Consider the following 26,351-nt stretch of genomic DNA (forward strand, 5'->3'; position numbering starts at 1 on the left):
CGGACTTACGGCTGAACAATTGATTATAAAGACCTTATCAGAGGTATATTTTTATATATTATCATGTACTAATCACGACATATATGTCCTCGGATCTTTATACTTAAATATGCCCATGTCTATATACTCATTCATGTTTTTTTTCCTTTTTTTCATGCTTATGTTTTCCTTTTTTGCTAATTTATAATATTTTTTCTTGGTGTTTTTATAGGGTCCTGATGATCCGTATTGGATATATGAATTTCTGATGGTAGCTTTATGTGCTCGGCATGTGATCTTTAGGATAAAGTTGATGATTACAATTTGGCACCTACTTACAGTCCACGTTTCACCGTATCAAAATACTTGGGTGACGAAATTAATAATCTTGCTAGCACTTCACTTCCTTCAACATGTCCTTCTGCTGATGTTCTTCATGAAGAAACTAGCGAGTTTTTAGCTCGGATCAATGATGATGAATGGGACATGATACACGAGTAATTATGGGGACCACGTATTTTGTCGACAGAATCTAAAACGTCGACGTCATCGGTAATTATTTTCACGTGTAGACAAACTTTCTATATATACTTTTTTTCTTTACTCTTAATGCGCGTGTAATAACTTTAGGCGATTGTTGATATGGAACATGAGGTTGATTATGACATTTCTCAGTCTGCCCAACAAACCATCCCAAAAATACACCAAATTTGTCAGATGGGGACCAGACAACTCAGCAAGAAGAAAATACGTCATCGGTAATCGTTTTTACATCTAAAAACCTTTGTGTATATACTTTATATTGCTTACATTCAAATTTGTGTAACAACTTTAGGTGGTTGATAATGTGGAACATGAGGTCGACACTGGCATTTCTAAATGTTCCCGGGTAGATGATGCTAGATGTACACCAAATTCATCAGATGTCCACAATGCAACAAGTCAGGAAGAATTGGTAGTTTTTTTTACATGTAAACAAACTTTATATCTATACTTTGTATTCCTTACTCTCATACTTAACTTTCAGGTGGTTGTTGATGTGAACCATCAGGATGCCTCAGTAGACCATGCCAAAAATACCCCAAGTTTGACAAATGAGCATCATGCATCAACTCAACAAGTCGAAAAGAGGCTATCTTTGAGGTTAAAGAGGACGATCCAAAAGCCGAAAAAATTGAGGCAGTAAACCACGTTTGATTGTTATAACACTTTTCCCCATTGCTGCCTACCATTTACTTTTGCATTAAAATGACAGTATTTCATGTTTTATCTCTCTATGAGTTTTATTTTATATTGTTTGTGGTTGTACACCGTTCATCTAGGTTTTCCTTTTATAAATTAAAAATGGTGCTTTTGTTTATAATGTTCTTTAGACTTGTGTTCACCTAATGTGGGTGTTTGGGATTGTTTATTTTGAACTGCTTTTAAGTTTTTGACTTCTTAAAGTTAAAATGTCATTTTTGTAGTGTTTGGATAATGTGTTTTGAGAATGCATTTCACTGGTTTGAAAAGAAGAAAAAGAAAAGTTCGATGGTCATAGTATTTTCAAATAGGAGATGGAAAAGCGGAAAAGGAGAAGAAAACCCAAACACCATCAATATACATTGTCTTTGTTTGTTACCTTAGCGTAACCCGTGTCCAACGGACGGGTATTAAACTAGTTTAATTTGAGGGAGTTGTACCATCACAATTTGGATATGTGATAGAGGCATAGAGCCGAATTGTGATTCTTCTTTTCCCCACCTGCACGTTTTTGTGGCCCACGTGTACAACTTCATCCATAATCTTCGGTTACTTCAACCTATTCCTTTTTTGAATTTGTGATTTTAATATTGAAATCCCCCTATAAATGCATGCATAGATTGACAGTAAACGTAACCTAGAAACTTCATTTGATCAACCATGGCCAGTCTCCTTCATTCGTTTGTTGTTTTTATTTCTTTCAACTATCATCCTTTTGGTCAACCAAATTAATAGATTATTTGTATATTATAATTGATATTGTAAATATCCCTCCTAAAATAGGAGATTGTATTTGTAACTATTTATACGTATGCAAATGAATGAGAAGATCACGGTTGAATATTGGTTTCTACATGGTATCAAACCTTCATCGATCCTACCTCTAAACCCTACCCGCCGCCGCTTGTTCTTCTTCTTCTACAATCGGCTGCCCTTCCTGTTCAGCCAACTGCTTCCGTCTCAACCCCTCTGCATACTTCTCCTTCTTTTCCTTTTGCTATGGAATCCAAACTTCACCCCGCCCTCACTGTCTCCAACATAAAAACTCACGTTCCTATCATCCTGGAGAAGGACTCCACCCACTACACAACCTGGAAAACCCTATTTAAAGTCCACTGTCAGATTTATGAAGTAATCGACCACTTATCCCCCAAGCAACCCGATACCAAACCGGCTGCAAATACTTCCGACCACTTATTCGATTTGGAAAGCTTTGCGATCAAAGTTTAGAGGAAGTGAGGAGATGGTTAAAAGTAAGAAGTCGCTTCTAAAGAAAGAATTTGATCTCTTTCGTGGGTTAAAGAATGAGAGTACACGTGAGATTATTGAACGATACTGTAACTTGCTTGCTAATATGAAAAGATTGAGTATTGAAAAGAGTAATGAGGAGTTGATCGACAAACTTGCTGATGCGTTACCGTATGAAAGTTGGGGCACATATTTGATGATGCTCAGAAACAAGAAAGGTTTTAGCAATCTGACGCTCAGTAAGTTCATCGAAAAGATTGAAGCTCAAGAAATGGAACAGAGGAAAGTGATTAGAATGAAAGACTTCGATGGTGAACAAGACATCGGGTTATATTATAAAGCTGGGGTAAATGAGAAATCATCAAATCTATCTCCAAAGATTGTTACTGGTATGAGTGCAAAAAGTGTATCTGAAAGTCCATCATCTGGATCAAGCAGCAAAACAAGTTTTACTTCATTTCCATCATTTGATCCAAACATCTCAGCAACTAAGAATGGGAGAAAATTACAGTGTAACATTGTATTGAATCTTGAGAATGTCTTTATTAGGAATGGTTTTGGAATCTTACACTTGTTTTGTTGCAGGTCGTATCGGCAATCCAATGTTAACCAAAGAAGACTACGACCAGATAGATGCTGAAGAGATGGAACTGATGGACATAAAGTGGTGTCTGGCTAGTGTTTTACGGAGAGCTGAAAAGTTCAAACAAATCACGGGGAGAGATGATCTTCGTGATGCGAACGTTTCTACCTTAGGTTTTGACAAATCTAAAGTCACTTGTTTTCGGTGCAGGGAAAAAGGACACTTCAAGAGAGAGTGCACAAACCGAGAAGCAAGTGGAGCTTAAAATCCGTTCAACAACAACAACGATTATTATCGCAAAGCCATCTACCACCAAGTTGGTCAATCATCTCAACAACAAAAACATCAAGCTCAGACTGCACATGGAAGAGATGTGATTGAAGATACCGGAAAGAGAGCTTGTGTGGTTAATCCAAATCAAAAGCAATCATTTACCTGGGATAATTACATTCCAGAAAATGGAAAAGCTTGTTTGATTGATCAAGAAGATGAAAAGCTTGCAGAGGGTTTTAGCTGGGCAAACTTCACTTGGGATGATTATATTCCTGATCAAACTACAGCTTACACAGCATTTACAGCAAAGATTGTAGATGATAGTGATGATGATACAGAGTATTGGGCTAGAAAATACAGAGAAGATATGAAGTTGCTTGCTGAGAGTGATAGCGAAGATGAAAAAGTCAAGAAGGAGAAGAAAAAGAAGAAGATTAAAACGCCGGTGAGTAGTGATGATGAAGAAGTGCCGGTGGTAAGAAGGCAAAAGATAACAGAAGTGCCTAAGTTTAAAGTTAAAGAACAAGTTGATGCAAAAGAAGTTTCGGTGAAATGTGAAAACTGCGAGATTGTGAAAAAGCAGAACAGCACATTGATTTACAACCTAAACAGTTTGAAGGAGTCTTATGATGTACTGAATAAGACGATGAATCAGTACAATCAAACGAGTGAAGAACAAGCAGTTGCTATGAAGACACTTCAGGGAGCGTTTATGACAAAACAAAAAGTTGTAAACAATTACATTGAAAAGTGTGCTGCTTTAGAACAAAAGCTTGAGCTGCAACAAATCGAAACGGAGAGAGTTAATCGTTTATTAAAGAGTTATTCATGTACTTCCTATGTGATTGACAGAATCTATCCTACAGTTGAAAGCATGAAGGTCTGGGAAGAAGATGAGATAACTGAAGAAAAAGCAGCTGAAGTTAGTGTTGAAGAAAAGATTGCTGACAAGAAGAAGAGTGACAAGGAAAAGGATACTGAAAAGACGTCATCTGGTAAGAAGAAAAGTGTCAGTTATAACAGATGTCCACCTCCACTGGAAAACGGATATTTGCCTAGACATCCTAACGATGAAAGAGTCAAAAAGGCCACAAATTTACAGTGGGAGTCAGAGTCATCGGTCAATCTTCCAGAAAGTATTGATGTTGTGTTTACATCATCTGACACTGATCAACAGTCTCAATTGATGAAGAAAGTTGTGGATCATGTGTTAGATAGTGATGATAGTGACGAGTCAAAGTCGGAGTCCGCGTCAGAGTCAAAATCTGAGTCAAAAACTCCGGTGCAAACAGAAAAACAGGGAAAATTAGTTTATGATAGAAAATTCTTGTTATCAAAGTCTAATTTGGATGATGGGTTGTTTAAAGTTGCTTATACTTTGAACAATTCGGACAAATTATATTCTGATGATGAATTTCCAATAAGAGGTGTTAAAACTGAATTGATAAAAAAAGGTTTTCAAACTCACAGAAATTAATATTTCTGAAATAAAAGACTTATGTCTTAATAAAAAACCTAAACCTTACACCTCAAGAGTTCAACAAAGATTAAACAAGAAAAAGGGTTACGGTTCTGGTTCTGGTTTCCAAAAGAAATCAAACCATAACGGTAATTTCAAAAAGAAAGGTCTTGGTTTTACTCCTACAGAAAAACAGAAAAATGAAAAATATGTTCGTGATTTTAAATCAAAAATGTCATTTGTTTCAGGTACATCAACCGATGAAGAAGAAAAAACAAGTTTCTGGAGGGAATCAAATAGTGAGTTTCTTGCGAAGAAGAAAGATGAAAAGAAGCAAGATACAAGAACTTGTTACCGATGTAACTCTGTTGGACATATCGCCAAAGATTGTTATCAGGCGATACAATCAAAACAGGGAGTTTTTCGCAAAATCTCAGAAAAGGTGTTTGCGTTTGAATCACCACTTGATAGAACAAAATTGTTCAAAGATTCTATTTTTGAAATTGGTGAGAGTTCGAACAAGTTTTACAAAAAGAGAGCCAAATCTGACAATCAGAAATGGGTTGTGAAGAAGGGTGGTGAAAGCTCTAGCGATGATTCTGATGGATCAAAATCAGAGGAGCTATCTTCGGGCGATGAAACTGATTCCACAAAGTCAGTTGAGCCACAAGTTGTCTCAAAGTGTGAAGCTGATGTAAAAGATGAGAATTCAATTCGGAGTGTGAATGATGAGGAGTTTCCATTACTTCGGGCTGAGAATTATAAAAAGAAAATTGGTAAAGTTGAAATTTCTAATCAATTTTATCATGATGAACAGGAATTTGATGCTGAGAAGGTCTTTAACTCCAAAGTAAAGAATATCTTTGGAAAAATGATTGATCGAAAAGTCAATGGAGTTAAAGAATTTTACGAGAAGAAAACAAAGAAAGAAAAGGTTGAACCATCCCTGGTTTGTGACTGGGATGGTACATATTATGAACAGTAAGTCTCAGGACTTGCCGGAGCTCCCAGGTTGGTAAGCGTGGAGCATGAATCGGCATCTTTCTCAAAATTCTATTCGGTAATGTCAATTATGTAAACGGTAAAGAGGTTTGTTTATGTTTGTTGATGTTTTGCAATTGGCACAGTGGTTTCTGAACTGAAAATGGTAAATCAAGGACATTAAGTTGTACTTGTATTTTCCTACATTGGTCGATAGACAAGATGATGAACCACAACCCCGAACATTTGTTGAATATTCCTACAAATGGTAACCTACAATTGGTAAAATCAAACAAACTTATTTTCCGGAAAAACCATTTTGATTAAAACAAACTTAGGTGTTTTGAAATCTAAATGGGAAAATAGTTTGCTGATAGGGGGAGGTCTGATTGTTTATGCCAAGTGAATGGCGAATTGAAGTGATTCGGTATCAGTTGTCATGTTCTGTACAGTTTGTTTTAAATTTTCATTAAATGTGTTTGCATTTTAGGGGGAGTAAGCATTTCAGAAAATCCAAAAACATTAGAAAATTTGAAAAAGCCAAAAACATGATAAAATCAAAAATGAGTTCTTGTTGCATAAAAGAGGAAATGATAGTACATCAGTGGACTATCACAACATGCTAAAGAATTGGAAAGTCAAAATGTGATAAACGATCTTACTGCGGATGTGTCAGTAGATTTTTGCACATTTAGTAAATTGAAACGAGATATAAACCTAAATCAAACTTGCTTGATTTGTGGGTAACTATTCTTGGATTTATGGGTAACCCCCGAAATCTTGTTTGAAAGGTCCCGTATTCTGAGATACTAGGTCTTTATGCTCAGTGATATCTGGGGTATTATCCCGGGACTTCTGCTGTATGGAAGTACTGACCTAGTCCCCGGATAATACTTTCTGCAAATGCTTGAAAAAGCGCCGCCCTCAGCAATCTGATTAAACAATAAAATTGATAGTCGTTGCTGTTGTAAAAAAGATCCTCTAAAGGGGACCCACCAAAAGTCGAAGCCGTCATCTCTCTGCGTATACGGAAGTATCGACCTGAGCTCTCACGGCCCTCGCACATTACCCCTTTACAGATATCAGCTGTGGTATACTCACCTGTAAGACTGAATATTTGGGATCTGGATACAGGAGTATATTCAAGTGGAGTGATACACAATTAAGTTTAAGTCTCTAAAACATTAATATCGTATCTCGAATCAATTGAAGTCTGTGTGAAAATTTAAGTGGACAAACATACTGACAATCTAGGTAAATTGTTTATAACTGAGTATGTTTAAAGCTTAACGGTGTTGGTGATTTGTCTCAAAAACTGATATGATCCTCTTGCACAAGCTCACAAAAATATTGTCTGTAAATAGTTTATTTCTGCATTTTACTTGCTTTCAGAAAAATTCAAAAAGATTTTTGGTGTGTTTTAGCATAAATTTTGAAAATTCAAAAAGTTTTTCGACAACTGATGTTGAATAGCTGATTTTCAAAATTCCGAGTGCTAAACATGATGAGCAATACTTGAGGGGGAGTGTTTGTGTGAATTTTAAATGTTTTCATAATCTAACCTTTCAAGTGGTTCATCAAAATCTGTGTTTGTTTTGAAGGAGAGTCTGAATTGGTGCAGGGTTATATATTTGAAATATATATGTGAAAGAAATTTATTTTGAGGTAGAGCTTTTGCAGGATAAGATGAGAAGATATTAGACGGAAAGCCAGACAACGATCCTGAAGATGTTGCTGAAGAATAAAGGAATGCCAGCAAATCGAGAGGGGGAGTCTGAAGATAGAGAGAGAAGCCCGAAGACTGATCAAGACTGAAGATGTGAAGTCACAGCATTGTTGTGACTCGATAGACGACTCCATCAACATCTGAGGGGGAGTCTGTTGGTGCACTACATCTGTTGATTACGTCTTGTATCGAGTCATAGTCTTAGATTGTTAGATCTGGGCACGAAATACGAGAAATAGTGAAATTGTATAGGTTTTAGATGGTTGGATCGCTTTTTAGGTCATTTAGTGTTTGGGCCGCTCGAACGGACACATGCTGGTCCGCTCGAACTGCAGTTATGCTGAACCGCTCGAGTGACAGCATCCTGGACCGCTCATATGTAAATTGCCCTGGACCGCTCGAGTGACTGCTTGGACCGCTTATTGGGCCTGTCCAATAAGCGGTTCCAGAATTCTATAAATACCTTAGGAGCGATTTCAATTGTAACAGTTGTTGAATCTCGTACCGAAGTGCTGCCGGATCGAGAACTGGTTGTATTCGTTGTCAAATCAATACAAAAAGAGTTTAAAGTGAATCGCTAGCTATTTCTACGTTGATTACTTGTTTTCCGCACCTGTAATTGACGAAAACGCCTCTGATCGACTCATTCGGGTCGCTATACGATCCTACAGGATACACCGCTGGTACTTCCTATATATAAGTGCTTGTATTATATTACATGTCGTAGCGTTATTTAAATCATTCAATTTGGACTTATACATTTTATACAAATAACATATTTTTCACAAGACATTGTTTTACAAACAACTTATCTTATACAAACTCATTTTTACTTGGTTATTTATTTAACCTTATATTATTCGTTTAAATATACATATCTATCATCGCTTTTCAAATGATTTATAAAACAAAACATTTTACAAGGATCATGACTGACTTTTGTTAAACAACTTTTTCCAAACTTATAAGTCATGAATCCTAAATCAATAAAACTTATGTACTCGCCGGCATTTTTATGCTGACGTTCCTATTTTCACATGTGTTTCAGGAGATGATGCATAGGATTGATCAAGATACACATAGGCGGACTTGGGGCCTTAGTGACAATAAAAGATGCAAGACTAGTTAATTATGTTATACTTCTTTGCTTGTTTTGACATTGTAACTCAGTTAATCAATAAAACGAAATTTCTAATTTCCATGTGTTATGAAACAATGATTCTGTTACAACACTCTCCGATAATTCCGCCACGTTTTGTTGTTTTACGTGGTCGGGGTGTGACACCCCGTACCGAGTTCCTCGACTATTCATGCCTTACGGGTACTACTCTAATCTTAGGCCTCCTCATTGCAGAAGAGAACCCTACTACCAACGCCCCCCCCCCCTGTCGAGGTCCAACCCTTACTTTCAGAATTCGGTGACATCTTCCCTGATGATATACCCAAGGGATTACTTTAATGCGTGAGATCCAACATTGTATAGACTTTCTTCCCGGGGCAAGAATTCCTAACAAGCCCGCATAGCGTATGAACCCGAAAGAATTCGAAGAGCTATAACACCAAGTCCTTGAACTTCTCGACAAAGTCTCATACGAGAGAGCATGATCCCCTGTGCCGTCCCGACTCTCCTAGTCCCAAAACCAAATGGCGCCTACCGCATGTGTATCGACGGTCGAGCTGTTAACAAAATCACGGTAAAGTACTGATTCCCAATACCTCGCTTCGAGGATTTATTATATCAGTTGCGTGGGGCCACTGTTTTCTCCAAGATTGACTTACGGAGTGGCTATCATCAAATACGAATGCGGCCCGATGATGAGTGGAAAACCGCGTTCAAGACAAGGGATGGGTTGTATGAGTGGATGATCATGCCTTTCGGCCTATCCAATGCGCCAAGCACGTTTATGTGTCTCATGAATCATGTTTTTAAACCTTTCATCGGCAAGTGTGTCGTCGTTTATTTCGATGACATATTGATTTTTAGCAAAAACATTCTGCAACATCTACACCACCTTAAAGCCGTCTTCGAAGTCTTACGAGAACAAAATTTGTTTGCCAATCGTTCGAAGTGTCACTTTCTTACTCCAGAAGTTTTCATGGGTTGGCATCTTTTTATCGGCGTTTTATTTGGAACTTTAACTCCACCGTTGGCCCTATAACTGATTGCTAGAAGGCGTTAAAGTTTCAATGGACCCCCGCGGCCCAAGTCGCTTTCGACACACTTAAGCGGGCTGTCATGGAGGCCCTCGTTTTAGCCCTCTCCAACTTCGATGTCATTTTTCAAGTGGAGTGTGACGCTTCAGGGGTTGGCATCGGTGGTGTTCTGTCACAACAAAACCGACCGGTCGCGTATTTTAGTGAAAAGCTCAATGAGTGCCATCGAAAGTATAGCATGTATAATAAGGAATTCTATGCCATTGTCCGAAGCCATGAGCATTGGCGCCATTATCTCATACCGAACGACTTCGTGCTCTATTCGGATCATCAGGCCTTACGCTACATTCAAGGGCAAACGAAGCTCAACCCTAGGCACGCTAAATGGGTGGAGTTACTTCAAGATTATTCCTTTGTCATCAAGCACAAGGTCGGGCATGCAAACTCTTTGGCCGATGCTCTTAGTCGACGCCCGTGCCTCGCTATTGTCCTCAAAACGAATGTCACTGGGTTAGATTCTCTCCGCCATCTTTATCAAGATGATCCTGATTTCAAAGAAACGTGGGCATTTTGTCAAACCGGGACCTTCAATGACTTTCAAGCACGCGACGGGTTTTTATATAAAGGTACGAAACTGTGCGTTCCACAATCCTCCTACCGTGACGCAATCATTCTCGAATGCCACCAGGGAGCGCTCGCGGGGCATTTTGGGCGCGACAAAACCGTGACTCTAGTTCGTGAGAATTTTTTTTAGCCAAAACTTGATAAAGATGTTATGCGCCTTATCCGTCGCTGTCGTACGTGTCATATGGCGAAAACACATGGTACCAATCAGGGGCTTTATACACCCTTGCCAACTCCTTAAGCTCCTTGGGAGGATGTGAGCTTAGATTTTGTGTTGGGACTCCCACGTACTCAGAAACAAAAGGACTCAATTATGGTCGTAATGGATCGATTTTCTAAGATGGCTCACTTTGTCCCGTGCTCCAAAACTAATGATGCATCTCAAGTTGCCCGCCTATATTTCACCGAGATTGTCCGCCTCCATGGGATTCAAAAAACGCTCACGTCAGACCGGGATGTCAAATTTGTTAGTCACATATGGAGAACATTGTGGAAGCGTTTGGGTTCGAGGCTCCACTTTAGTAGTTCACATCACCCGCAAACCAACGGGCAGACCGAGGTCACAAATCGAAGCCTTGGTAACTTACTTCGCAGTTTGGTGGAAAAATATTCGAGGCAGTGGGATGCGGTTTTACCTCAGGCAGAATTTGCATATAACCGATCCAACCATAGTTCGACCGGCATGTCCCCATTCTTTGTTGTTTATGGTCGCAACCCATTCACACCCATTGATCTCGTTCCCTCCCCTGATCCAAACCATTATTGTGTTGAAGGTGCCAACCGGGCTGCGCTTCCGTATCAGTTATAGAATATGAATCCATCTATAGGTGTACCGGTAAAATAGTCAACACTGAAGATGTTCCCAAATTCACCAGTTGAAGGCCATGTCTTGGATATAATTGGTTAGTTCTTATTTATTGATGCATCTGTTATAATTATCTATTGGACTAGGAATGAATGCATATTGTTCACTAAATGCCTCACTATTTGAATGCAATATTACTCACCCCTAAAAAAATAATTGATATATATATATATGATTGTTTATTTACTTATTTGCAGGAAGTAGAAAGGAAAAGGTCGCACAGTTGCAGTTGGAGAATACCAAGAGCATGGGGAACAAATGGGGTCAGTAGGATCAATGTATTAGGGTATAGTTTAGGAGAAAATGATTTTAGGTTGAATTTGAGGTTTTCATCTGGATTAGCCATACATGAATATATACTATATAATAAAAGAAACCACTTTTGAGACACTTGTCATCATATTAGGGCATCTCTTATAAATAATTATTATTTTAATTTAATCTTTTCTAATTAGTTATATATAACACTCCTATTAAATATTGATAATTATTATTAAGTTTAATCTTCTTCTTATTTATAATATTATTTAGAGAAAATTACGATTTTGGCCCCTGTAGTTATATCACTTTTACCTTTTTAGCCCAAAAATAATTTTTTAACATCTGAGCTCCCAACGTCTTCTTTTCTAACCCTTTTGGCCCCTAACACTAACTCATCCATTAAATGTTAGGGGCCAAAAGGGTTAAAAAAGACGTTAGGGGTCAAAAAGGTTAGAAAAAAGACGTTGTGAGGTTAGATGTTAAGAATTCTTTAGAGAAAATTACGATTTTAGCCCCTATAGTTATATCTTTTACCCTTTTAGCCTAAAAAGGAATCTTTTAACATCTGAGACCCCAACGTCTTCTTTTCTAACCCTTTTGGCCCCTAACACTAACCCCATCCATTAAATGATAGGGGCCAAAAGGGTTAAAAAAAAAGACGTTAGTGGCCAAAAAGGTTAGAAAAAAAGACGTTGAGGGCTTAGATGTTAAAAAATTCTTTTTTGGGCTAAAAGGGTAAAAGTGATATAACCAAAGGGGCCAAAATCGTAATTTTATTATTTGATGTATAAAATTAGATTTATTCTATTCCTACGATACATGAGGTTTTTTAAGGATGTATATTTTTATTATTTAGTATAGAAAATTACATTTATTCAAACCGTGTAATACGCATATTTTTAAAAATGTATTTTTTTTATTATTTGGTATATAAAATTACATTTATTCAACCGGTGTAATGAATGGGGTTTTTTAGAGATGTATTATTTTATTATTTGGTAAACAATATTACATTTATTCAACTCGTGTAATACACGTGGTTTTAAAGATATAACTTTTTTTTATTTTATATATAAAATTATATTTATTCAACCTGTACAATATTGTTCTTATAGATATAACTTTTTATTATTTAATATATAAAATTATATTTATTCAACTTGTGCAATAAAGAAGGTTTTTAAAAGATATATTGTTTTATTATTTATTATATAAAATTTATTTATTCAACCCGTGTAATACACGGGGTTATAACCTAGTTCTTCTATATAACCAACAACTTCCAGATATGTGATATGTGATGAGATAAATAGCATTTATTTGTAAGCCTCGAGCCGCTACGTAGTTTCAATCAAATTGGATTATTTTTCTTAACGGCAAATATTGTTATATTATAAAAACCTACGGTGGCCTTTTGATCATTTATATTATTTTTTGTAGAGAGTATAACTGCCCAATCAAATTACGAATTACTTGTTAAACATTCAACGAACCTTAGTTTATGATGATAGTCACAAGTTTGATTTCAGTCCCATTTTGTATATTCTCATGACCTAAAATAAAGTGTTGGATTCTAGTCTTTAGAATATTGGATTTGGAGCCTTTAAATCTAGCATAGAGTGAAAGCGATAAAAGAGAATTTTCAAAGAAAACTACCATTTCTGAATAGTTAAACGATTACAAGAGAAGTCCTTATAAAGAGAATTATAGATTTAGCAAGCTTGCCAAAATTTTGAAATTAAACATAGAAATAAACATGCAATTCAATGAATGATTCACACGTTTTAGGTTTATAAAAAAAGTTAAATGTCATTTTATTCCTTGTGGATTGGGCTATTTAACGAGTTTAGTCCAAAGGTTTGAAACATCGCCATTAGAGTTCAAATAGTTTGAAACGTTGTCATTTTAGTCCACTGGGTTAACTTCATCCCATTTTTCTGTTAATGAGAAGGGCAATTCGGTTATTTTATATGACCGAATTGCCCTTCTAATTAGCAGAATTACATAAAAAATGACTGAATTGCCCTTCTGGTTAACAAAAAAATGGATGAAGTTAATACAGTGGACTAAAATGACAACATTTAAAACTACTTGAACTAAAATGGCAACGTTTCAAACATTTGGATCAAACTGTCAAAATGACCCAAACCACAGGGACTAAAATGACATTTAACTCAAAAAAGAAAGTACAAAGATTACAAAATTTGATGGAAAACTTTGAGTGACGAAATCGAAGCTCTTAATCAAGGAATTAGGGTCTGACATCTGGATCAAACAAACAAGATTCGACTTGTGGAAATAACCATACCCCAAGCTACATTCGTTTAAGGTTTTGGCACTTCTGCGATGTTTCCTTTCCTCAAGCTAGTTAGCTAATCAAATGTCACTAGTGAATTATGATAAACTAAAATACAACTATAACAACATTTGATATTACATATAACTAGATTTAATTTAGTTTGGGCCTATAATTTAATATGAGGGAGTTGTACCATCACAATTTGGATGTCTACAATTTTATCGGGCTTCTTATTTTCCCCACCTGTTTTTGTGGACCACGTGTACAGTCGGTTAGTTTAACCTAAGGGTGTTGCTAAATGTACCCCCTTTTCTACTGAATGCACCCCCTCCTTCAACTTTTACATTAATATAATTCAAACCCTTTTGTTTTTCTTTCATTTTTTATCTTTAATTATTATTATTACTACTAGTATTTGTTTTTAAAAAGTTATTTTATTTAAAAAGAAACTTTCTTTGATTATTTGAAAAATAATCGTTTTCTTACGTTTTAAACTAAAGCAAGTCATTTTAATTTTGAAATGGGTTTTTTTTGTTCATAGCGGCTTGAAGTGGGTATGCGAATTCGATTTGTATAAACAATGATACACAAAAAATTAAATAAAGCTTTAAAGCCAGCCAACTTAACTAACGTTTTATTTTCTTTTTACGTCTTATTACTTTTAATAAATAAAAGTTGTTAATTATATTAAAAAACATTTTAATATAATAATAATACTAATAAAAATATAAATAGAAAGATAAGAGAACTAAAATACGAAATAAATAAAAAATATAAAGGCAACTGTTTTTTTTCAAAAAAAAGTTCTGAAACTTTTTTATTGTATAAAAAATATTTTTTATTAAGTTTAATAACGTTTTATAGAAACATAATAAAATATTAGTAAGAGAAAGTGTCTTCAAATGATAGAAACACAATAGTTTTAAAAAACAATATTTGAATTGTTTAGAGGGTAGAAATTTAACAACTTTTAAATTATATTTTTAGAAAGAGGGTATGACCAGTAAAAAAGGGGGTGCATTTAGCCAAACCCCTAATCCTTTTTTTGAATTTGAGATTTTAATATTGAAATCCCCCTATAAATGCATGCATAAATTGACGGTGAACTTTGTAACCTTGAAACTTCATTTGATCAACCATGGCCAGTCACCTTCATACCTTTGTTATTTTTTGTTTCTTTCAACTATCATCCTTTTGGTCAACCAAATCACCACCAAACCTCCCATGAACACTTTCCTATCATCCTCATAAACATCCCCATTGTTGTACCAAGAACCCAGATTTTGCGTTTTCCTCAAATCGGGTCGTTGTTCCAAGAAAAGGATCTTTAAGCTTTTCTGGTTTAAAGTTCCTTTCAGGGGTTTAACCCTATTGTTTGTTGTCAAAGAGTATGCAGAGATAAGAGGATCGATAGCTCAATAAAAAGTGATAAATTATGGGTTCGTGGCAGTAATGAGGATGTTTATGAGGGTGAGTTCTGTTTCTACAAAGAGAGGTATGGTGGTTGTTTGTTTGACCAAAGTATGATGGTTATGGTGTCGAAACTTGGGCCAAAAGGAGTCCATATCACATCAGCATTGACATTCTGGTATATGTATGCGGGTGAATGGATTTTAGTGCTCATACATGTATTTAATTTATGTGACGTATCAAACATGGATTTGATTCGTTTAACATCCTTTGATTGATAAAATACACGAATGTTCGATTAAACATTATGATGTTTTTATATCTATTATATTGTAATGCATTTATGAGTGTATGATCAAATAAATCTAAACAGTGATTAAGCTATATGACTGTATGATCAAATAAATCTAAACAATGATTAGGCTATATATTAGAACATTTACAATGGAATCCGCATCCTCATTCATATAATACTTTAACTAAAATACACATTTATCTCTATAATTTGTTCATTTTTTAGAAACCCCATCATTGAATTAATGTATTTTTCCACTCACAACCACTAAAGAATATAAGATAGGCCATGATAGTGAACCCCCAAATTGAATGATAAATGAAATATTATCAAAACTGGAAACAATGAAAATGAACCCCCAAACAAAAGAAACCGCGTAACAGAACCAAAATACCAGCTAGAAGTTTAGTCAACAGTGGTGTCATGATAATAGCTCCAATAGTCGAACATCTGGAAACACCGACATAAAGATTGCTTGTTAGAATTCTTTATATAAATACAAGCACTAAATGGGTTATATTTTGGACAATTGGATTATACTCTACAACAAAGATTATATTAAACAAGAGATGGAAGCTTACGTTGTCATGAGAACAGAAAGTGCTACATTTCCTTTCGATATATAAGTTGCAACATTTAGAGTCTGTGGATACAATTCAAGTTTTTATATCAATAACACAACCCAAAAAAACAGTAAATCTAAAATAATGAAGATGCATCTACATCGTCTAACTCATAGCATTTATCAAATATTTTGACATGGTAATTACAGCTTTGTAAATATTTAACGAACTCATATTTAAAGATGAAAATATAATTTTTGTTCATTTGACCTCAAAATTCACAATAAGTGCACTTCATGTAACCTTTTTTAGTTAATAGTTAATACTCGATATCCATAGGCATTGTCACGTACCATTGCAATGAAGAATCCCAACAAAGGTTTGATCAAGTACTGAGCAAGAAACTCTACGCCAACCTATAAAACCGAAAACATATTCCTCTTTGATATCCAATACAGAAGATAAACTCCAACAAACAAAAAAAAACGAAAAAGAAAAAAAAACAGAGAGGAAATGCTTACAGTCCATGGACTCCTTAAACGACGTCTGAAATCCTCAAATGTTAGCGTAAGTACTATTGAAAGCATGAGAAAACCCAAGCCAACGGTAAAAAGGTCTGTTTCTAACCAAGTAACCTGCATGTTAATTCAAATGATAAAAATATAACTAACATTTTACTATTGTAAATTGCAATAAATAGAAACATGTTGACTCTTGAGCTGCACACATCATGTTGACCCTTGAGCCCCGATCAGTTCCTAACCAGAAGCAGTTAATTACAACACGCATGATATGCTTGTTTAACCCATTTAATTGGACAAGTCGAACCACTAACCTTCGACTCGCCAACCTGTATTACAACCCACCAACCTAATTAACACATTTACAGCTACCAGCAAATCCATTTGACATGTTTAGGCAGACGGGTTAAACGGATCGTGTCCAAATTACTCAATTTTCGTGTCCTACAACACTCCAGCCCTACCCGACACGATTAACCCCCTAGTTTTATCTTTGAAAAAAAACATGTCCAATGGGTCACAAGTCAACCTAAGGACTTTTTTACAACTAATCACATATGACACCATCATTTTACAAAAAAAAAAAAAAGTAAGTTAAACTTAAAAATATAAAAGATTACCTATTTTGACCCTAACCGGCTCGTTTTGCCACCTCGAGTTATAATGTCAAAGACCCAAGCTATGTTATTTACCTTACATGTGCACTTATGGAGCTCTATGTTATTTACCTTACATGTACACCCCCATTTTCCGCCCGCCCTGCTAAAGCATCACCATTTGCATTGAACGGAAAAGGGTGCAACAATATATCATGCAAAAAATCGTTTACAAGAACACTTATTTTGGATAGAATTGCACAAAAGAAGATGATTATTGATAAAAAGAGCAACATACACCATTGGATCCAAGCGATGTAAGAGCCATGGGTTATGTGACTGCACCAGGTGGAAGGTTGACCCGCACAAGTATGGTTTGCAAATAAGTGCCATTTCAAGGCGTGCAAGTATGGTTTGCAAATGAAGTCTTCATATATATGGGTTTGCCTTTGAACTCTTATACTGCTGGTGCTGCCAATGTAAATTGAACGAACCACAAACTTATTAATTATATTTCACCATAACCAACTTACAAATATACATAGATAGTCGTATCAAGAACCCCGCCAACAGAGTTAAAAACACATAAAACTCAGAAATTATTGAAAAAAAAAATTGTGTAAAGGTTATTTCAGGTCCATATTCTTTATTTCGGGTTGTATTCGGTTTTTGGACCGAACCGACTCGAACCCGATCTCATTAGAATTGACGAACCAACCATTGTACCTACCTTATTCTTTTTGGGTCGGTTTGGGTATTTTTTCGGGTCGTTTATCAGGTTTTATCTGTCCGTACCAAAATATGCTCACCGAATGAACTCCCACTAAAGAAAATAATAAATTAACCAGAATCATCTCTTGAAGCTCCATACCTGCAACTTCAGAACCCAATTATTTCGCTCCTCTACTTCTCTCTATTTAATCCTCCACCCACTACAGACCCCCAAACCCAGACCCACTTAGGCTATCTTTTATTATTATTTTAAAGAATGTTTTCTATCTTTAATGGCGCATTAGTTAGTTATTACTCTATCCCCCATGACCCATGCTCAACACATTGGCCATTAGATACTGTGGACACCGCTAATTAACACCATCCTACACGACATTGCATAACCATATGCCATATCAGAAACTATAAAAGATAGATAAAGGATTGCTTACCGGGGTTCGACTGCGGTGCGCTTGACGGGGTTCAATCGTGGCAGCTTGACGGTTCAATTCCATGTCTGTATTTTATATAGAGGAGCGTCTAAATGTGTTTTTAATGTAAATATGGCGAAGTTTGTAGTAGCAACTGGTTACCTAATGCTCCAACTCTGAGTGAACCTAGAGAAAATAAATGCAAAATGAGTTAATCGAACACGCGTGAACAGCCAAAAACCCAAGTATTCTATTAATGCCACGTACAAGCGTCAACCAATCAAAACAGAGCATTGTAGATTGCAATGACTTTTGTAGGTATATATTTACTTATGAAGGTGCTATCCATAACATGATGAAATCACTTTATAGCGAGACAAAAATTCACCTCCAAACAATCGACAAACATCTAAACATCATATTATCCTTTTACAGAAAATAAAACCATAATTTGATGACTTTTTTACAGAAAATAAAACCATAATTTGATGACTTTTCATCCAAATGAGCCCCAAATAAAAAACTTTAAGCTAGTTACTGTCATAACTTGAGCATCAAAATAAATTAGAAGGTGGTTCTTATATCAAAATAGAGATAATAACGCTATCTTTGAATAGCATGTGTCTTTATCTTTTAATTAGAATCTAAAGAGTCAAAACAATAAAAAAAATCTTATCAGTAACATATGTGCAACCGCAAATTACTTTAGCTATGGTTATTGCTATTAAACACATCTCTGAAGACTATTGGATAAACAAAAGGGTACCTACAAGTCTTGAAACACTTCTCTACAAAATCACCGGTCAGAAATTGTTAACTAGGCTTCAATTACTAAAGAAAAAGCATAACAGGGACCTTAGAACATAAAACCTTCTATTTGACAATTCCGATTCCAAAGCACAACAGAACAACTTCGATTTAGTTGAGAAAGAACGCAGAACAAGTTGTAGTTGGAACTTCGAAATTCGTTTCCGATTTACACTTTACTGTTCCTGGCGATTCTATTTCCACCCCCACCCCCACGTTCACTAATCTTTTTTTCCCAAGTCTCAACTACAGAGCCCAATACGATTAGTTAGTATACATGACGTAAATCGTGAAACGGAGGCATGGAAGAAAGGAAGCCCAAAGCTAGGGCTTTAGCAGCTTTACCCTTGAGCCGGCCCTACTAACACCCAAGCCTAATGTTCTGAAACATGGTTCAAAAATATAGATTCAACACTAAAGAGGAAGAGGAAAAGTACCTGGAGGTCCGGCAGTGCTGAGAAGGTGGTACGGCGGCGCTAGGGAGGTGGTCCGTCGAGATGGTGCGGCGTCAATCTAGGGTTTGGGGGAGCATACTGGTGTGATTTGGGAGGGAATGGGTGAATCTCCAGCCCGCCAATGGTTTTGATAAGCGACATGCTCTAATAAAACACCAGCCCTTAGACTGCCTTATGATCGAACGGTTAGGGATTTGATTAAAAGGAGAGGACACGGATAGGAGTTTTAGCGACGACTTTTTGGAAGTCGTCGCTAAAGAGGTCGCCGCTATTGCTAGTTTTTCTTGTTGTGAGTTGCCAGAAAAATGTTTCTATGAATTGTTAAAACCATCTATGTAAAAACCCACTCTAAGCCAACCCGAACCCATCTATAACTTGGTTTTTAAGTTACACATTTTGACCCAATTTAACCCAAACCTATTGACATGCTACAGAACTCGACCTTGCCACCCTTCTTTAATATCTTATGTGTTCAAACCAATGGTTTTTATTCATGCCATTTTTAGTAGCCACACAAGGCTATTGTTGGATTAAGAAAGGATACACACTTTCGACGTTTGCTTGGACAAGTGGGTCGGCAACGGGCCTCTAAAGGAGTTCTTACCAGCTCTCTTCCAAACACATGGAGCCCAGCCGCCCAAGTGATCTGGAAACAGCGGTGGAAGCATGAGCTGAGAGCAGGTTGGGAATGGGACGAATTGTAGCTATTTTTTTTATTGTCGAACGGATGTAACTTTTGGAATAAAGAAGAATATTCACAATGCAATCTTTAAGGAAACAGATTAGAGTGAAAATATTTAATGTGATGGAAAACTCGCATTGCTGAGAAAAATGGTTACCATAGCAGATCAATTACTTCTGTTGGAGTACAGCCTTAAACAAATTCCGAACAAAGATGATGCTAACTAATAGAGGTGTAAACATGCAGGCGTTGGACTGTGTTTTCTGTGAAGCTGATCTGGAATCGATAGAACATGTGTTTGTCTCATGTCATTTTGCAATTTATCATACCCAACTGATGTTTATAATGTTCCAATACCAAGAGGTGGACAGGTAAAGGCTGACACAAGCAATAACTCATGGTCTATTCGGCACGTAAAGAATCGGCAAAGCTCATTTATGGGACTACACAAACGGTCACGTAACCTCATGGATGGAAACCTATGGACTTTGCATTAGGTTGGTATGTTCGTGGCATTTTCCAATTCGAGCGCTCATAGATTAACCAAACACAGTTTGAGTTTAGGCAAACTTGACTTTTATCTTTTACAACTTACACGTTCGCCTCTTTGGGTGAGTAACTAGATTATTTCTTTAACATGTAATTTAAATTATTTATAAAAAATAAGACATGTAGGTACCCCATAGTTAGTAGATAATCAAATATCAGGAGTTAATTAATTATGATTAACTAAAATACAACTATAACAACATTCGATATTTTAGTTTGGGCTAGAGGGGCAATCTTGACCCAAAGCCTTCTAAGTGGGTCAGTTTGGGTTGCTTTTAAAATTATATTGGTTGGTTTGGGTAAGGTATTTTAACTAAATGGGTCACAATGGGTCACTTGAAATTCCATCTTGTAATTTTCGGGTCAAAACGGGTCGACAACATTAAAGAAATGGGTCGATGTGGGTTAGTGTCTTAAAGAAACGAGGCAGGTTTCGGATCGGAATGGATTTCGAGCCAGCACAAGTATCCGCACGAGACGGTTTACGGCACGAAACGGGTTTTGGATCGGAACGGGTTCAGTTCAAATTGAGTTTCAGGCCGAGACGGGTTTCGGCACGACGCAAGTTTTGGATCGGAACGGGGTCGGTTCGGGTCAGGTTTCGGGCCGACACAAGTTTCTGCACGGGACGGGTTTCGTACCGTTTCGATGCGAACCGTTTCGACGCGTACCGTTTCGACCCGTACCGTTTCGGCCCGTACCGTTTCGAATCGAACCGTTTCGACGCGAACCGTTTCAACCTGTACCGTTCGACGCGTCTCTTTTCGACGCGAACCGTTTCGACCTGTACCGCTTCGACCCGTACCGTTTCGAATCGAACCGTTTCGACGCGAACCGTTTCGACCAGTACCGTTTCGAATCGAACCATGAATCTTTTGACAAAAGTGACACCAACCCAGGGCATGAAAGTCAAAGATGTCAACCATTGTCAAATTGAGTTAAACTCTGATGATGAAAAGTGAACTGAGATCTTTTATGTTGCTGCAAATCTTGAACCAAACTTATTAATGCTTGCACTCGACGTTTCATGTAGTCAAGTTAACACTGAAAAGTAAAGTGAAGGATTCTTTGTGAGTAGTAATCTTGGACCCTTGAAGAAATCCTATGTTGACCAACCGATGAAAAGTCAGCTCTATTGTTTTTATTATGAAGTTGGTAAGTTTATCGGCCCATTATAGATATTAGATATAGGTCTATCCTGTTAATATTTAAAATCAACAGACGAACAAGACCTGTTTTTATACAGGTCAACCAGAAATCAGAAATCAACTGAAAAAAAAAAAAAACTGACCCGACCCGACCCAAAACCCGTTCTGACCCGGACCCGATATGACCCAGACCCGTTCTGTCCCGGACCCGTTCTGACCCGGACCCGTTTCGACCCAAACCAAAACAACCCTTTTTTATGATTGACCTGTTTTGACCCGAACCCGTTTTGACCCATGACCCGACCCGACCCAACCCGTTTGCCAGGTCTAGTTTGGGCATATAATTATATATATATATATATATATATATATATATATATATATATATATATATATATATATATTAAACCCATTAAGTCTAACCGCTTTGCAAATCAATATTCACCGTTTAAACTCCTAAAAATAACCGCTCTAATGGCGGTTCCCGGAGGTTATGGTCGGTTTTTGAAGCTGGTGGTTACCTCCACCTTTTGCTGCCCACTATCTCCACTCCACGACTCAACCGCCTAAAATATAACCTTTTAGAAGCAACGGTTCAGGGCAGTTTTACAATCTCTCTCCAAAAATCATGCTGTTTCAGGCGGTTTCCGTCCTCCCTACCCACGTTTCCTGCTTTCTCCTCCCCAACCGCCCCAGGTCACCCACTATAAATCCTCCCCTACCCAGCATCATCAAGGCCTAGCTCTTTCCTATTTTGCATATCGGTTATCAAGGGTTTCTTTATTTCTTTGGATCTCCTTCCACACGTCGCGGCTCTCTGTGCCATACATACACAAATCAACCTTCTCTGATCTCTTATGGTTTCTCTCCCACTGCAACTGAAGAAGAATTTGTGAACCACATCATGACAGAGCATATTTGAGGTTGGTCTTAGGGTTTTCCCTCTTAATTCGTGTATTCTTTATCACTAAAGCCATCAGATTATTCATTGCTTCTCAAACCAAAATCATATAGTGATTTGGATTTGCAATGAATTTTTTACTAATTCTACTTTCCCTTTACAGTTTCAGGGGAAGAGATTCCAGTGTACCACAATTAGACTGGTGAGTACAGTCTTCTAAATGGTTGAATTCATCTTCTTCTCTAATGGCTAATCAGGTTGATTTCTTTTACTAATTTTGATTGGGGAATGTGTTAGTGATATATTGACTTTTTTCTGATATGGGGATTGGATATAATGGAATGGGTGGGTTCCTATTAAGGTATAATTATGTGGTGTGGAGACTTGTCTTAAATAGGTTGCCAACTGCTGTGAATTTGGTCCAAATAAACATTAATATTCCAGACATAAGGTGCAAGGTATATTACATCTGATGTTTTCATTTTTAGTATTCTCTTTTTTTTCATTTTTTTATGTGCTACAGATGCTATGCTGGAAAACCACTTACAGAAGGGCATTCATGTGAATTTTGGGTCTTCTTTAGTGGGATGCATCTATTGGAAAAACAATTACTACTTTTATCAGATTCTTTACAGTGATTAAGTTACAATTATGTCGAGCACCAATGGTCAAGTGATTCGATGCAAAGGTAAGTGTTTTATACTTTTCTTCAATCTTTCAAGTCTTTTTATAACCTGATCATGGATGTAAACATGTAAGTTTAACTGATGTAACAGCCGCGTGGCATGGGAACCCGGAAAGCTGCTGGTGATCGAAGAAGTGGAAGTGGCGCCACTGCAGAAAATGGATGTCCGAATTAAGATCCTCTTCACTTCCCTTTGCCACACTGATGTTTACTTCTGGGAAGCCAAAGTAAGCATTTTAAATTCAAACAACTTTATTTATTATTACTATTTTTTAGATCAAATATCTAATCTTGAATCTTTAATTACTGCAGGGGCAAAATCCTGTATTTCCAAGAACTTTAGGACATGAAGCTGGAGGGTATGTTCCATTCTTGTATCAAAGTCAAAAGGGTTTGTATTTTTTATTATTTTGAAACACATAACCTGGTTGATTTGATTAATATGAACACAGGGTTGTGGAGAGTGTTGGGGAAGGAGTGAATGATCTACAGCCAGGGGATCATGTTCTTCCTGTTTTCACCGGAGAGTTCAAAGAGTGTGCTCACTGTAAGTCCGAAGAGAGCAATATGTGTGTGTGCGCGCGTGTGTATAATGAATAAAATAGCGATACCAGCCAAAACACTATAGATTGGTTTTTGTATAGAAGGTAAAAAACATCCTTGACTGGGGTTCCGACTAGACATCATAGTTTATATGAATACTCATATACTACTTTAATAGTAATTAGTATTGGCTTTTGAATTGATAGTCTGTTGTATTGGTTTAGAGTGAGTATGAGAAGGGGAAAACTCCATAGGAAGGGGTAAGCATGATTTGTGCTTATTTACAAGTGAAATAGATGCTTTAAAGACGTTATCTTTTTCTTTGGGTTCCTTTAATAAAATTATCCTCACAAGTTAGTTGTCAGTGATGTTTTTTTCTCGACCTACACACAGGTTTCTGAGAAATTGGGGGCTAATAATGTGGAGAAGAAGCAGCAAAATGGTGGGGGGCTGTAAACGAACCGAACGAACACGAACAAGGCCATGTTCGTGTACGTTCGTTAAGGAAATTAACATGTTCGTGAACTGTTCACGAACGCAAACCGAACATAAGTTTATGTTCGTGTTCGTTCGTTAAGGAAATTCAATTATTCACGAACAGTTCGTGAACACGGGTCTCGAACACAAGCAAATAAAAACGAACATAAACGAACATTTAAGTTGAAAATAATAAATAAAAACATTGTTATCCTTAAACATTGGAAATAAGTAGTTAAATACAACCATCAGATGATAAACAAAACACAAGAAGTCTACTACAACCACCAAACGATGAATCAAGTTTAACTAACTTAGACATAATTATCCCAAAAAAATGTCTTAGAATGTCCAAATTTTAGCTAACTTAGAAAAAATAGAGTTTCAAGTTTTCAGTATGTTTAGATAAAAGGTTTATTATTTATTATTTTTTAATATAATCAAACGAACGTGAACGAACGAACATGAACTAACGTAACCGAACATATTACCGAACGTTCACGAACGCAGTAAGCTAATCGAACGAACATAAACGAACTTCCCGCTGAACGGTTCACGAACTGTTCGCTGAACGTTCGGTTCGTTTACAGCCCTAGGGACAATGAGTCACAATCTTCTCAAAGAGATGTTGAGTTCCAAGAATCAAATGAAAAACCGAGTCTTGCAGACTATGCTCAATTAGGAGCAGAAAATTTAAAAAAAGGATATGGAGGCATGTCAACATTTGGTTCTTGAACAGTCAAATTTGGAATTTGACACCGCGCCTGATTTCCAGTTGAGTCAGCTTGTAAGTTTAAGTTGCATGCATGATTATATGTTTTATGTCACTCCTATTCATGTTACATATTGCTAAATTGGTGGAATTATATAATCTTATGTTCCCGTTAAAACAAAAACTGATTTTGAACTAATCTCAGCCATCAGATCATTTTGAAACAAAACAAAATCCTGACTATTTAAAAACAAATATTTCTTCTAGAACCAGAGATCATGGGATCGTGTGGTTTTATTTGAAAGAACTAAGAAAACAGATGTAAGCAGTTGCCTATCTACCTTCTTTTAAATTTGCATCAAATTTATTCTTCCTGACTTACTACTATACATTGATATTTTGAATTCTTCACTGACTTCCGTATAATAAAATAAAAATGTATAAAACAGGATGGTGGGTGGCATAGAATAGTTTTGGAAGGAATGGATTGTTCCCTCACCCAGAATTTATTATAAAATTAAATTCCAAAGTCATGAGCGAGAGGTTCTTATAATAAATTTAGATTTCTTGTAGTCCATTTCATGTGAATTAATTCTACTGTTGATGCTTCTATCTTCAGTTTGACTATCTAAAGAGCTTGGAAATTGAGGAGAATATCAACAAAGATTAGATGGTTTCAAATAGCTAACAACGCCATGTTTTTGCTGTCCTTTAATAGTTTAATGATAAAACTCTAAAGTTCCTTATGGTGCGGATTCTAGAAAAAGTCTAATAGTATTATAGTACCACTGTAATATGATGGCGTGTGATTTTTTTTTATATAATACAAGGTCTAAGGTGGCATCATGAGGGGTTGATTGGGTCCTCTAACCTGTCAAAACGGGTCGTAACTTTTGGGTGGGTCGAAGCATGTTGGATGGCGATGAGTTGACCTGTGATATTATTAGTGTAAAATTTTTAGCTTTTACAATAAAATAATTTAACATTTTTTTTGTCTTGAAGGGTCGAAACAAGTTTTTTTTTTTTTTTTTTTGTAGATTAAATGGGTTGTATAACCTTTCCCGATTGCAGCACCAACACGTTGTACGTTATCATCAGGTAAGTTAGGTAAGTTTCTATGCTGTCCTTTTTCACGATATATTGGAGGTAGTAAAATGGGCAGGACTGACAA

The 26,351-nt window shown here is 36.6% G+C and overlaps 2 protein-coding genes and 1 long non-coding RNA gene across 16 annotated transcripts; 2 read left to right on the plus strand and 1 right to left on the minus strand.

Moving 5' to 3' along the window:
• The first annotated feature begins 298 nt into the window (after positions 1-298).
• Positions 299-1,059, plus strand: LOC118482034. The gene is made up of 4 exons (XR_004866932.1): positions 299-531; positions 610-737; positions 815-934; positions 1,007-1,059. It is a non-coding gene; the product is annotated as an uncharacterized LOC118482034 (long non-coding RNA).
• Positions 1,060-15,528: 14,469 nt separating this feature from the next.
• Positions 15,529-19,640, minus strand: LOC110877440 (sodium/pyruvate cotransporter BASS2, chloroplastic). Of its 11 annotated transcripts, none has more exons than XM_022125585.2 (9): positions 19,466-19,640; positions 19,092-19,274; positions 18,384-18,407; positions 18,243-18,307; positions 17,378-17,550; positions 16,484-16,597; positions 16,316-16,378; positions 15,981-16,042; positions 15,531-15,849 (listed from the first exon to the last, which is right to left on the minus strand). In XM_022125585.2, exons 5-9 carry the CDS (start codon positions 17,405-17,407, stop codon positions 15,729-15,731), a joined length of 390 nt encoding a protein of 129 aa, XP_021981277.1. In that variant the 5' UTR covers positions 17,408-17,550; positions 18,243-18,307; positions 18,384-18,407; positions 19,092-19,274; positions 19,466-19,640; the 3' UTR covers positions 15,531-15,728. The 11 variants fall into 11 exon arrangements, with proteins under 11 accessions (XP_021981273.1, XP_021981275.1, XP_021981272.1 ...); XM_035977466.1 differs by having other exon boundaries at positions 19,077-19,274; XM_022125581.2 differs by lacking the exon at positions 17,378-17,550 and having other exon boundaries at positions 15,529-15,849.
• A 2,838-nt stretch (positions 19,641-22,478) lies between these two features.
• On the plus strand, positions 22,479-24,741 carry LOC110874237 (alcohol dehydrogenase 2). Of its 4 annotated transcripts, none has more exons than XM_035977469.1 (6): positions 22,479-22,785; positions 22,927-23,451; positions 23,540-23,675; positions 23,761-23,807; positions 23,901-23,995; positions 24,385-24,741. In XM_035977469.1, exons 2-6 carry the CDS (start codon positions 23,444-23,446, stop codon positions 24,390-24,392), a joined length of 294 nt encoding a protein of 97 aa, XP_035833362.1. In that variant the 5' UTR covers positions 22,479-22,785; positions 22,927-23,443; the 3' UTR covers positions 24,393-24,741. The 4 variants fall into 4 exon arrangements, with proteins under 4 accessions (XP_035833362.1, XP_035833360.1, XP_035833361.1 ...); XM_035977467.1 differs by lacking the exon at positions 24,385-24,741 and having other exon boundaries at positions 22,927-23,221; positions 23,287-23,451; positions 23,901-24,376; XM_035977468.1 differs by lacking the exon at positions 24,385-24,741 and having other exon boundaries at positions 22,927-22,965; positions 23,287-23,451; positions 23,901-24,376.
• The last annotated feature ends 1,610 nt before the right edge of the window (positions 24,742-26,351 follow it).

This window comes from Helianthus annuus, chromosome 9 (assembly GCF_002127325.2).
Source record: "Helianthus annuus cultivar XRQ/B chromosome 9, HanXRQr2.0-SUNRISE, whole genome shotgun sequence".
NCBI classification, from domain to species: domain Eukaryota; kingdom Viridiplantae; phylum Streptophyta; class Magnoliopsida; order Asterales; family Asteraceae; genus Helianthus; species Helianthus annuus.

Coding starts and splice junctions, on each gene's coding strand:
- LOC110877440 (XM_022125581.2), bottom strand. CDS start 18,305: ATGGAATTGAACCGTCAAGCTGCCACGATTGAACCCCGTCAAGCGCAC. Junction 16,043..16,315: donor TGGGATTCTTCATTGCAATG/GTACGTGACAAT, acceptor TTGTATCCACAG/ACTCTAAATGTTGCAACTTA. Junction 15,850..15,980: donor CTTTCTGTTCTCATGACAAC/GTAAGCTTCCAT, acceptor CGGTGTTTCCAG/ATGTTCGACTATTGGAGCTA.
- LOC110874237 (XM_022123048.2), top strand. Junction 23,676..23,760: donor TTTACTTCTGGGAAGCCAAA/GTAAGCATTTTA, acceptor TAATTACTGCAG/GGGCAAAATCCTGTATTTCC. Junction 23,808..23,900: donor TTAGGACATGAAGCTGGAGG/GTATGTTCCATT, acceptor ATATGAACACAG/GGTTGTGGAGAGTGTTGGGG.